Source organism: Culex pipiens, chromosome 2, assembly GCF_016801865.2.
Source record: "Culex pipiens pallens isolate TS chromosome 2, TS_CPP_V2, whole genome shotgun sequence".
NCBI lineage: Eukaryota > Metazoa > Arthropoda > Insecta > Diptera > Culicidae > Culex > Culex pipiens.
The window spans coordinates 127,730,554-127,743,622 of NC_068938.1; the positions used below are offsets into that span (position 1 = coordinate 127,730,554).

Here is a 13,069-nt window from a genome sequence, read left to right on the forward strand (position 1 = left end):
ACTAGTGTAAAATGTATTTTAAAACACTTTTTTCATTTAAATGTGAAGACTATGGCTTGTTATTTAAATTTTTATATTTTTTTATTTTTTTGCCCCCCCCCCCCTTGACCTCGGCCAGGGCCGAGGGACAAAAACTTTTTTAAATATTTGCATCGGCCTTATAGGAGATTAAAAAATACATCTTTTGAGCCATGATGATGCAAAATCTATTTTTTTATTCTTCATCATCCCGGTACAAACATCGAACTCACAACCTCTGGATTGGAATTTCAACACGTCGATAGTCGAAACCCGGTCAGTATTCCCAGTGAGCAGATTTACTCTGTGAAGAGTTCTGACTTTGCCAAGCCCGACAGGAATCGAACACATCACCTTCCGCTTACAAGGCGAAACCCGTAACCTCACGGCCACGGAAGCTCGGTCGCTCCCATCTCCACCAAGGACAGGGAAAAGGGATTTGGAAGACGGGAAGTTTTATGCTCCACTTTTTAAAGGAGACAAGGGAAAATCTCCACATAAATTCCGCATGGAGTCCACTGCCGCGCAAATCAAGTCCGTCCTATATGTAATTTCGTCAATATTGAACTAATGATGCAGTTTGTACTTTGTTCCAGAAAACCATAGACAATTCACTTTTTCGTGAAATTCTAACACGTAACCTTACGGGCGGGACAAATTTGACTTGCGTTTTTCTCGGCTTGCTGTTTTTACATATGGGACGGACTCAATTAGAGCGGCAGTCCACGTGGTCGATGGGAGGGTCCCAATCTAGAAAACTACTCTTTGGTAAATCATTAGATCGCCTCGTTCTATGAATTATTTCAACGGTACTCTAAACTGATCGAATGTGAAACTCTAAATTCAATCGTCCCGATAATTAAGAAATATACTCCCATCCTAACTAGGGATATAAATATCTCTCAACTGAAACTGAAACCCGTTGCAACTGTGACCCAGCAGCAGCAACAGCTTTCTCTCTTTGAGTTTTCACCATTATTATGCAGCTCATCCTTTGACCATACGTTATCGGGTTTATTACAGTCGGTTGTGCAACATCAATCACTTTATTGCAGGGCTACACCAAGAGCAGATTTCCCCTCACCCTCCGTACTTCTCCCTAACCTAACTTAACTTGATTTAATGCCCCGCAAACGAGCATAAGAGCATCAGTGTTAGCTCCTTACCCCCCTCCCACGCCCACATGTATGCAACTTGTGCTTAGCAGCTTCTGCTGCAAATGTCTTACTTTATTCAATAATCTGACATTAAAACAGATCAATGTTTGAATAATGAAGAAATAGACAGACGTGCTGCATCCTGGCCGCCGTCCTCTCTGCTGGATGCTGTAAACAGATTGAGTTCGTTAGAGTGCAATGTTCCACCCACCCAAGTCTCTGGGAGCCGGCGAGATCGATGTTCCCGATTTTATTGCCTCGTTATTTCACCCAGGACGGTACAGCACCCTCACCTCACCTCACAGGATTTGCTTGGTCGTGTCTTGGGGCAAAGACAAATTTATTTTAGTTTTTTTTTTGAATTTCATTTTCTACAGAAATATATTTTTTTAATAATCAACATTAAATTTCTCCAAAACTGATTTAACATCCCATTTTCGTCCAATTGTCTGTGCCGGGCAGGAAAATGGCAAAGTGAGAAAGACAGAAATCGAATCACTGTTTCTACGCCGTCACCGTCCTACATATTAAACCGTATGAAAAATGAGCTTCTGCCACCGCCCGGGTTCCCATCAGTCCTCGTCGGCGGAACGTTTCACATATGCTCGGCAGCTCGTTTCCGGAGGGTCGACAACCGATGGACGGAACGAGCCAACTTTTACATCGCTAGGGGATTTGCAATAGCAACAACAAAAAAATTTGATATTAAATAAGAAATAAGGTATGAATATTTCGTATCGAAATCATTTCCTGCTCCCGTGAATCCGTTGTCAGAACAACTGCTGAGGGAATTATAGAGGAGGAGGTGGAAGAGGGCGATTCTAAATCGTTCGGAGTGAAGGCATGAAATCCGTTACACATGGTGCAGATTCTCCCTTTGGATAAGGGGAATGTTGTGACATCGTTGAAAATCGCATATATTTTAATCGAAAATTGTGTTTTCCATTATTTACTGCACATGAATCGAAAAGCCATGTTGTATCGTTAGCTTGTCCATATAATTTTCCATACAAATTTGGCAGCTGTCCATACAAAAATGATGCATGATAATTCAAAAATCTGTATCTTTTGAAGAAATTTTTTGATTGTAATTTTTTGATCGATTTGGTGTCTTCGGCAAATACGGATACGGGCAACACTGGAAAAAAAATGATACACGGTAAAAAAATTGTGATTTTTTATTTAACTTTTTGTCACCAAAACTTGATTTGCAAAAAAAATCTATTTTTTTTTTCATTTTCTGATATGTCTTAGAGGACATCAAATGCCAACTTTTCAGAAATTTCCTGGTTGTGCAAAAAATCTTTTCCCGAGTTATCATTTTTTAATCACTACTAATTTTTTCAAAAAATCGAAATATTGGCCGCAACAAATTTTCAACTTAATTTTTCGATGTAAAATCAAATTTGCAATCAAAAAGTAATTAAGTGATATTTTGATAAAGACAGGGGGATGCTAAAGACCGCCATCTTGGGTGATTGAGATTGATAACGAGTGCAAACTGCGCACAGTGAAAACAAAAATATTTCTTTTTTTAATAATTAAATTTTTGTTATAAGAATTGGGTACTAAAGTCCAATGTCAATATTTAAGTACAACGGTAAAAAACACGATTAAAATCCATTTCTGATCACTTTTTTTTTCATTTTAATGCAAAAAAAATGACAAGACAACATTTTTTCGATGGAAAAACTATGGTCCCCTTGGAACGAGCTGTCAAGTAGGAACTTTTCTGTCAAGAAGGACAGCGAGGTTAATTTTTCAAAATTGATTTAAAAATCCATTTTAAACTCTTTGTGGTCGTACAAAGGGTCATTGTACTCAGAAAAATAAGCTTTATCGCTGTAAACAATAATATCAGCAATCTAAGCTTCATTTTAGGACACAAATTACACAGTAGTTAAGTTTAACGTTTCATGTGATAAAAGTACAACTTTGAATGTGGTCATCGGCCCGATGTGTGCTTAATAATCCCAACCTTAGTAATTTATTTTGCAAATAAGTTGATAAAAATCATCTCACAAACATACACTAACTTTTAAACGTACATTGCGGTAAAATTTTACATAAAAACAATAGTTACTTTATTTCCATTTTATGCCTGCAGTTTTTGTATTTTTTTTACAGTGCGCAGTTGCTTTGTTTTGGTTCCATAACGAACAGCTGTTGTGCTGGAGCCGAAGTTGACATTTCCCTTTTGTTCTGGTGCCGAAGTTGACAGCTTGTGTTGGCTACGGGCGAGCTGCCTGTAGTGAGATATAGATGTCGCCCCCCTGGATAAAGAGCATCGTTTCAAGTTAAATCCATTTTTAGGTAACTTTTTTGAGAATAGTCGCAATTTTTCATTTTTTTAAATTAGTGCACATGTTTGCCCACCTCTGAAAAAAAATAAGAGCTGAGAAAATTCTCTATATTTTGCTTTCTTGAACTTTGTTGATACGACCCTTAGTTGCTGAGATATTGCCATGCAAAGGTTCAAAAACACGAAAATTGATGTTTTTCAAGTCTCACCCAAACAACCCACTATTTTCTAACGTCGATATCTCAGCAACTAATGGTCCGATTGACAATCTTAAAATATGAAACATTCGTGAAATTTTCCGATCTTTTCGAAAAAAATATTTTCAAAAATTTAAAATCAAGACTAACATTTAAAACGGACCAAACACTCAATATTACGCCCTTTTAAAATGATAGTCAGGGTTTAAAAAAAATTTAAATATTTTTTTAAGAGATCGGAAAGTCCGGGAAGCAAAGCAGAAATTGTTACATGATTTTTGGCAGTTATAACAAAAATGATATGCTACTAAGCTGGGTGCTGAAAAGACAGAATGCGTAACGTGATTTTCGAATGCTCCCCACTAATACATCTGCACTACAACTGTAAACATAAACAAAGTGGCAGGCTATGTTCAAGCCAGGGGGTAGCGAAGAAGCCGCCATCTTGGAAGTTCAGATAACAAACACTCAGAATCAGTATTATTCATATTACTTTGGTAACACGAAGTGTGTTATCCTGGTTAAACTCAAAAGTCCCATGCAAATGTGTAAAACCAAACTGAAAAATGTGTAATGCCGATTCACAGTGTACGGGCGCACTGTTTGATCGACCAAAAGAAAAAAAGCAAAAAAGGTAAACAGAAAAATCACTTTTTTCGATATGAATTTTCAGCCAATATTGGGATGGAATCTCCAAGGATATGATAGAATTTGCCATCAGCAACACAATTCACGTGTTTTTTTTCAGGTATTTATCGATTGAATTGCGGGAAATTTGAAAATAAAAAACCCAAACAATGATTTGTTATGGGCTACCATTTGACAGCTAGTGCTTTTGTTGTGGGCTCTCATTTGACAACCGTGCTAATGTCGACTGTTGTCAGTTTGCTTTGGTCGGAATAGGGTTGCCATCCCCCCGGTTCAAGCTCAAGCGTGACCTATTTGTTGCTGATGAAATGACTTTTTTTGATTTTTGATTCATGTTTAAATTTTCGTCGAAAAATTAAGGGCTTCGACCTTCTTAGTTCGTAGACTAATCGATGGGCGGCCAATAGATGCCTGTTTTGATTTCCACGTGACGAAATATTGCGACAGAAGTGGGTGGTTTTGTGCATCAGAAAAACAACCGAATCGAAGTTCCGAGATTGTGTATCTTCGAAGCGCAGTGATAATGTTGGAGTGAGATTATTCAATATTATTTGGCATGTGTCATTCATAGTTATTGATAATTCGTCGCTAACATTTCCAAAAGCGTCATAAAGTTTTGCGAGAGCCAAAGAGCTCATTGAAATGTTAGCTACGAATTTACCCAATCTCGATTTCTACCCTCTTCTCAAGATTTTGTTTACTTCGAATATCTCAAAAACTCGACGCCACCGACAAAATAAATTATAGATCGATTACAATACTTGCCACTCCTTGGTATCATTTTGCGAACAGCAAATTGGTTCCGCTTTGACAGTCCTAAATTGAGGCCGCTTTGCGAACCACTTTTCCGCACCCAGCTACTAAGTCTCCGGATTTCGAATCAAGACGTTATAGGATTAGTGAATTTTCACGATTTCGCGGACAGCGTGAAGAAATTCGTGACGTAGGGGGGCACTCTCCATACAAAAAAGATGGAAAAGGGTATGGAAATTGTTTGATTGCAGTTATTCCCTTACCAGAAAGAAAAAGTTTATTTTTTTACAAATTTTGGCTTTTCAGCAAAATTTTTTAAAAAGTTGACTGAAATTGTGATGTATTTTGTAAAGGATTCAGAGATTTTTTTGAATTGAATTGATTTATTTTTGGGACCATCCACAAACCACGTGGACACTTTTTCGGAAATCTCAACCCCGCCCCCCCTCCCCTCCCCATCGTGGACAATTGTCCATACAAAAATAAACTTTTTTGTATGGTGCTTGGACAATCGCCATACCCCCCCCCCCCCCCCTAATGTGTCCACGTGATTTATGGATGGTCCCTTTATAAACAATTAAATGCAAACATTCATTTAAAAGTAACATTCAGTTGAAACATTTTCTTTCCTGAGTCAATATATTATTGACTGGAGGAGCAAACAATCAGAATATAGAATAAAAAATTGAATTCAATTGGATTCTAGAAAAATATTCTGAAAATAAATTGCTTTTTAGAGTATCAATAACAGTATTTCTTAGGAAAATAAAATTATTGAGTAATATTTCCATTCGCGGTAATACATTTTTTTAATTGTATACCTTGAAAGAAATTTTTAGATTCAAGCTTGGTTTACTCAAGATTAAATGAATAGTATAATTGATTTTTTAAATCACATTTTAAGAACATTACAGTTTTTTCTAAGCTCTGTTTTATTTTCACGATATTCTATTACCGTCATCAGGGGAGGAGCGGTCGTGGCTGACTGGTTACGGTATTCGCTCTGTAAGCGAATGGTCCTGGGTTCGATTCCCATCTGCTCCCAACGAGAAAGTTTAGGAAATATTAATCTTAAAACTCTGAACATGAACGAAAAATCAAAGTCGCTCGAGTCGGGGTTCGATCCCCCGTCCTTTGAAGTAGCAAGCAAAAATGCTAACCACTAGGCCATCGTGTCTTGGTGTGCTTTGATATTGGAAATGAAAATATGTTTTTTTTTTGTTTGGGACCATCCATAAACCACGTGGACACTCAGAAATCTCAATGTTCAATGAAATGTCAATGAAATTTCAATGTTTTCGTGAGTACCAAAAAACCCAACAAAAAAAGATAAAAATATCCACAGTTGCGAATATCACTCAAGATCCTTCCGATTTAATAAAAAGATAAACATGAACCCAAAAGGGAGGGGTGAAATTTCCGAGAGAGCACCGAGCCCATAAACACCTGTGACGCGTCATGTTGATGCTGCTTTCCACAGAAGCTGGAATGTTCATTTCATCACAGAACATGACCTATCTCCGCAACCCCTATCTGGGGGGTGATGGCAAACCACAAACAGCAACAAAAGCACCCCTTAAGGGGTGGCAACCGGTTGCATACATTACGGAGCAACCACGGGCAAAATTTACATCAAATCAGCAAAAATGACGAAAGTTTGCTTGAAATACTCAAGTGAGGAAATGAATTTTCAATATCATTTTTTGATGGGTTGCATTTGTGAAGAAATCTGTTTTTTTTTGCTTTTTTATCTTTTCTATGTTTTCTAGTGCAACCGAGGGGTGCGAATTTAATTTCATCCTTCTTTGGATATGCATTCAAAAGTGGGAAATAGCGAAAATGTTTTCGTTCCACATTTCCATAAATTTAATGTCTTTTTCTCCTCTCACCCAAAAGGTCGGAAACCAACAGCAATAACGCGGTGGTTCCCTTTGGAACGAGATTCCTGCCAACTTTTTATCACCACTCGGTTGTAATTTTTATCTGACTTTGATTTTCACGCAACGAATTTAAATTTATTAAAATTCGGGGCACCCTTCGTCGCTGTAGCAGCAACAGCAAGTTTGCCTACATTTTCCGGCGTTTTATTCGTTTCGTCGTCAGCGCATCAACCGGATCCGGTGTGACACACAGACCAACTTCCGGAATTTGCAACGGAAATCAAAGCGCGCGCGTCAGATATTAAAATTTTGTTATGATTTGAATGACGGATTCACAGCAAGCGGCGACGACCATGATGACAACCGGCGCAGTAGCCCCGGTTGAAAATTAAAGCTGTCAATCAAGGGTTATCATTGCAGTTTGACAGCATTTAAGGAGCAGAAGTGTGTAACGTGCGTGCTAAGGGTAACGTTGCGGGCCTCGAGCTGTTTGACGGATCGAGGTGGAAGAGACCTCCGAGCTGTCATCAGAGAAGAAAGTGGAGCAGAATCCCGGAGGAGGATATGTTCCGGATAGTCCCGCCCGTGTGGATCAATCGGACCGCGCACTGGACTCACAATCCAGAGGTCGCCGGTTCGAATCCCGCGGCGGGCGCTCTAAAATTCTTTGTGTAAATATGGGTATTCGGCGCCGTCGCTCCGTGCCATACTCTCATACACTTAGGAGCCCAGGGCGGCGAAGTCCTTGTAGATAAAAGGAAGACACTAGTGGTTGGTACTAGCAATGGTGGCCGACAGCTATTAAGTCAACTTCGATATGTTCCGGCAGTTCCAGCACCCGGTCAGTCCGGCTAGTAAACACTCCACGGCTTTGTTTACAAGCTCTTGAGGATAGTGGACGGATGTAAATTTGATTCGGAACCACGAGTCATGGACCAAAGCCTCCAGCATTGCAGGCAGACAAACGGCACCCGTGCTCATCGTGGCGGATTTCTCCAATTACTTTAGGTTCTCTTGTCGTCTCCGTTGAAATGGGTGCCGTATTTTTACTGATTTTGACAGGAGTGAAGACGGGGAAAATAAAACAGGGTGGTACCATTTTAAGAGATAGTTCTGTTTTGAGTGTATGTTCTATTTTATTACCAGAGATTTATTTGAAAAGGCCCTATAAACAAAGGGAATCGCATAGGTTATAGGCCCTCTTACAAATAGAGAATGCAACAATTTCGGCTTAATGAGCTTTGTCAACATGACATCTCATAAACATAAAAAAGCTCTTTGTTAGCGGGGTAGAACATTTGTCTGTTGAGGTTCGTAGCCTGAAAAAGAAAAAAAAACAAAAATAGGTTGAGATTTACCTTTTCAACTACGTAATGGTGTACACTTACGGAAGTCCATACTGCCACTGGTAACGTCAAATGCGATCCTCCATGTAGCGCCAACAAGTGTTTCCAAAACGTGTAAACGTAGTGGTGGCGGCTCAATGTGCTCTCCTATGTGTTCTCTTTCCAGATCGGTACGTTCCTATGAAATTGGTTTACAGATATTTTATCTATTTTCTGATTTTCGACCGAACCTTAAACACATACCCTAGGGTTCCGGTTGTACCTTTCCAGGAGTCTCCACAGAATTTCCCTCGCTTCGTAATAATATTGTTCGAACGTTTCCCTATCGGCGGCCAAATCTTCGTCCCGTATAATCTCGCTACTCATCTGCCTCAGCATCACTCTGTTGAATGCCCTCCTAAGGTGCATCAGGTCGTTGTACCGTTCTGCTACCTGAATGTCGTGGGGGTTGGAGTTCTGGATACGCCTCGCTGCCCTGTTGGCACCTTGCACCAGTGCAATCAGTGTAGCCATGCGCGGCTCGGGACGGGACATTGGTTGGCCCATGGTTAAACTGGAATTAGAAACATACATTCAACTACCGGTGGTTGGTCACTTTTTCGTTTGACACTTTTTGTACTTGTATTTGAAAAAAAAATAAAAAAAAATAAAGATTTCCAAAAATTCTAAAAATTCTACAACTCCTCAAATTAAAAAAAAACTCAACAAAATGGAACAATTCAAAGAAAATTCAAAAAAAATTAGCAATAGATTCAATAAACAAACAAAACAATTCAAAAGCGAATCAAAGAATTCCAAAAAATTGGAAAATTCTTAAGCACAAAAATTTATTTATAAATTAAAAAAAAATAAAAATTAGATTCAAAAAATTCTTTATATACAAAATTTTCAAAAGAATTAAAAATTTACCAATTCTAAGAAATATAAAAAACTAAAAAAATTCAAAGCAATCAAAATATTTCAAAATTCAAATATTTAAAAAAATTCTAAATATTGAAAAATTAAAAAAATCAGATAATTTAAAATTAAAAAGATCGGAAGGTATATTCAAAAAATTCAAAAACTCAAATTAAAAAAAAACTTTTGAATTTTTTTATTGCTTAATTTTTTTTATTATTTTCTATTTTTGACATTTTTTAAACTATTCAAATTTTTAAAATTAAAAATTTCAGAAAAATAAAAAAAAATCGAAAATTAAAAAAAAACAGAAATTTGAAAAATTTCAAACAATCAAAAATTCTAAATATTCAAAATTCAAAAAACTAAAGATTAGAAATCTTTTAAAAAATTCCAAAATATCTAAAACTCCACAAATTTGAAAAAAAGCTCAACAAAATGGAACAATGCAAAGAAAATTCAAAAAAAATAGCAAAAGATTCAATAAACAAACTAAACAATTCAAAAGCGAATCAAAGATTTTCAAAAATTTAAAAAATTCTTAAGCTCACAAATTAAAAAAATCAAAAATTTCAAAAAATTATAAATTTAAAAAAAAAATTCAAAAAATTCTTAACATTCAAAATTTTCAAAAGAATTAAAAATTTTAACAATTCCAAAACAATTCTAAAAATTATAAAAACTCAAAAAATTCAAAGCAATCAAAATATTTCAAAATTCAAAATATTTAAAAATTTAAAGAAAAATCAGAAAATTTTAAATTAAAGAGATTAGCAGGTATATACAAAAAATTCAAAAACTCCAAAATTGTTCAAAAATTTCAAGATCAAAAAAATATTAAAATTCAAAATATCAATAAAAAATTAAAAAAAATAAATAATTTCAAAAAAATTAAAGAATTCTTAAGTTTCAAATTTATAAAAAATTTAAATTTTTTTAAATTTTTAAAACCTTAATTTTTTTTAAAAACACCAAAAATAAAAAAAATTAAAAAAAAATTAAAAAAGGAATTGTTTAATTTTTTAAATTGTTTTAAATGAAAAAGAAATTAATTAATTGTTTTTTTTTACATTTAAAAAATTAACGTGGATTTTCTTTTTAAATATTCTATTTAAATTTAAAAAAAATACTCAAAAAATGGTATTAAAAATAACGTTCGTTATTTCTCGATCCACGATCGAGATTTCTCAACAGTAAAATTACGATCATAATTTCTCGATGGTAAGTCGTAATTTGTAGATTGAGATTTAAAAAATAAATAAAAAATTTAAAGCAAAAAAAATCCAAAAAAATTCAAAAGTTTTAAAAAGTGCAATTTTTTAAATTTCAATATTTTTATAAATTTCAAAAAAATCAAAAAAATAACAAATTCAAATAAAAAACAGAAATTTGAAAAAAAAAATTAAAAAAAAATAAAGATTTACAAAAATTCTAAAAATTCTACAACTCCTCAAATTAAAAAAAAACTCAACAAAATGGAACAATTCAAAGAAAATTCAAAAAAAATTAGCAATAGATTCAATAAACAAACAAAACAATTCAAAAGCGAATCAAAGAATTCCAAAAAATTGGAAAATTCTTAAGCACAAAAATTTATTTATAAATTAAAAAAAAATAAAAATTAGATTCAAAAAATTCTTTATATTCAAAATTTTCAAAAGAATTAAAAATTTACCAATTCTTAAAATTATAAAAAACTAAAAAATTTCAAAGCAATCAAAATATTTCAAAATTCAAATATTTAAAAAATTCTAAATATTGAAAAATTAAAAAAAATCAGATAATTTAAAATTAAAAAGATCGGAAGGTATATTCAAAAATTCAAAAACTCAAATTAAAAAAAAACTTTTGAATTTTTTTATTGCTTAATTTTTTTTTATTATTTTCTATTTTTGACATTTTTTAAACTATTCAAATTTTTAAAATTAAAAATTTCAGAAAAATTAAAAAAAAAATCGAAAATTAAAAAAAACAGAAATTTGAAAAATTTCAAACAATCAAAAATTCTAAATATTCAAAATTCAAAAAAATAAAGATTAGAAATCTTTTAAAAAATTCCAAAATATCTAAAACTCCACAAATTTGAAAAAAAGCTCAACAAAATGGAACAATGCAAAGAAAATTCAAAAAAAATAGCAAAAGATTCAATAAACAAACTAAACAATTCAAAAGCGAATCAAAGATTTTCAAAAATTTAAAAAATTCTTAAGCTCACAAATTAAAAAAAATCAAAAATTTCAAAAAAATATAAATTTAAAAAATAAAAAAAAAATAAATGCAAAAAATTCTTAACATTCAAAATTTTCAAAAGAATTAAAAATTTTAACAATTCCAAAACAATTCTAAAAATTATAAAAACTCAAAAAATTCAAAGCAATCAAAATATTTCAAAATTCAAAATATTTAAAAATTTAAAGAAAAATCAGAAAATTTAAAAGATCAGCAGGTATATTCAAAAAATTCAAAAACTCCAAAATTGTTCAAAAATTTCAAGATCAAAAAAATATTAAAATTCAAAATATCAATAAAAAATAAAAAAAAATAAATAATTTCAAAAAAATTAAAGAATTTTTAAGTTTCAAATTTATAAAAAAATTAATTTTTTTTAAATTTTTAAAACCTTAATTTTTTTTAAAAACACCAAAAATAAAAAAAATTAAAAAAAAAATTAAAAAAGGAATTGTTTAATTTTTTAAATTGTTTTAAATGAAAAAGAAATTAATTAATTGTTTTTTTTTACATTTAAAAAATTAACGTAGATTTTCTTTTTAAATATTCTATTTAAATTTTAAAAAAATACTCAAAAAATGGTATTAAAATAACGATCTAACGATCCACGATCAAGATTTCTCAACAGTAAAATTACGATCATAATTTCTCGATGGTAAGTCGTAATTTGTAGATCGAGATTTGTCGATAGTAAGTCGTAATCTTACTATCGAGAAATCTCGATCGTGAGTCGACAAATTACGAAGCTTCATGCGGTCACTCAGCGCGGCGTCGAACAAGTTGGTGGATGGCTGGATAACTTTGTGGGCTAGGGAAGCGTTCTTATAGCGTAATGGACGAAAAAACAACACTCGCATTGGACAGAAACTTAGATAGAAATGTTATCTAATCTTAAACGCCTCAATGCATGTAGCCCACATGGTGCAACGTGATGTTGTCGCGCAACATAACGCACCAAATAAATTCGTTGATAACGCGTTGAAATAAAAAAATGAGTCACGATTAATAGATACGTTTAAACAAATCTCATTTTGTTCGAAACATTTTTTCTGAATGAAACACTGGGGCTAAAAATAAACTAACGCGGCTGCCGAAAAGTTCCATAACAACAAGTTAGCCTGTAGTGAGCACAGATTTGCATAAAAATTACACTCAACCTGGCACAATTAATTCCGAGAACGAAGAAGGTGTTGATAGCTTGAACTGTTCGAATCTACTGAGAAGACTTCATTGCTAGTATGTAACATAAAAAGATGTCACGCAAGAATCGACTAACTTTGGATGTACCAAACATAAGCCGTTTGTTTTACCTGCTTGCAATTGAAGTCTGCTCTAAAATTTGATGCAAAAAACTAATTCCAATTAAAGGCGAGAATATTGACATTGTGGTCCAGCTCTTCTTAACGTGAACGACGAGGTACGCTCAAAATGTCACTTCTTTCACAACAAGAGCTGTAAAAAGACAAGGTATTCGGATAAGATAAGGTTAGGATCTTTCAGCTGTCAGGAAAAGTCGGTTTTTGCAGTGGTGAAATGTAGCATTCAATGCCAAGGCGTCTTCTAATTCTCTGCACTCTTGTAATTAAACAAGGACTGTGCAGTCGGAGTCGGGGTCAGAGCTGGAATCGCCCGTCTCAGCAGC

The 13,069-nt window shown here is 33.7% G+C and overlaps 2 protein-coding genes across 5 annotated transcripts in view; one reads left to right on the forward strand and one right to left on the reverse strand.

The window, feature by feature from the left end:
- Window positions 1-13,069, forward strand: part of LOC120412525 (uncharacterized) — a 788,684-nt gene that overhangs the window by 405,140 nt on the left and 370,475 nt on the right. The window lies entirely within an intron of this gene.
- On the reverse strand, window positions 8,075-12,915 carry LOC120412528 (uncharacterized). 4 transcript variants are annotated; one of them, XR_005604821.2, is made up of 4 exons: window positions 12,738-12,915; window positions 8,564-8,854; window positions 8,344-8,479; window positions 8,075-8,274 (listed from the first exon to the last, which is right to left on the reverse strand). XR_005604821.2 is itself a non-coding variant. In XM_052708004.1 (4 exons), exons 2-4 carry the CDS (start codon window positions 8,845-8,847, stop codon window positions 8,237-8,239), a joined length of 477 nt encoding a protein of 158 aa, XP_052563964.1. In that variant the 5' UTR covers window positions 8,848-8,854; window positions 12,511-12,650; the 3' UTR covers window positions 8,083-8,236. The 4 variants fall into 4 exon arrangements, 3 of the variants coding, with proteins under 3 accessions (XP_052563964.1, XP_039428960.1, XP_039428961.1); XM_052708004.1 differs by lacking the exon at window positions 12,738-12,915 and adding an exon at window positions 12,511-12,650 and having other exon boundaries at window positions 8,083-8,274; window positions 8,545-8,854; XM_039573026.2 differs by having other exon boundaries at window positions 8,084-8,274; window positions 8,545-8,854; window positions 12,738-12,889.

What these genes read in the sequence shown, in the direction of transcription:
- LOC120412528 (XM_039573026.2), bottom strand. Translation starts at nt 12,811, where the DNA reads ATGTCAATATTCTCGCCTTTAATTGGAATTAGTTTTTTGCATCAAATT. An exon ending in CAGACTTCAATTGCAAGCAG is followed by an intron (nt 8,855 to 12,737) that starts GTAAAACAAACG and finishes TTCTAATTCCAG; the next exon opens with TTTAACCATGGGCCAACCAA. An exon ending in GGTACAACCGGAACCCTAGG is followed by an intron (nt 8,480 to 8,544) that starts GTATGTGTTTAA and finishes CCAATTTCATAG; the next exon opens with GAACGTACCGATCTGGAAAG.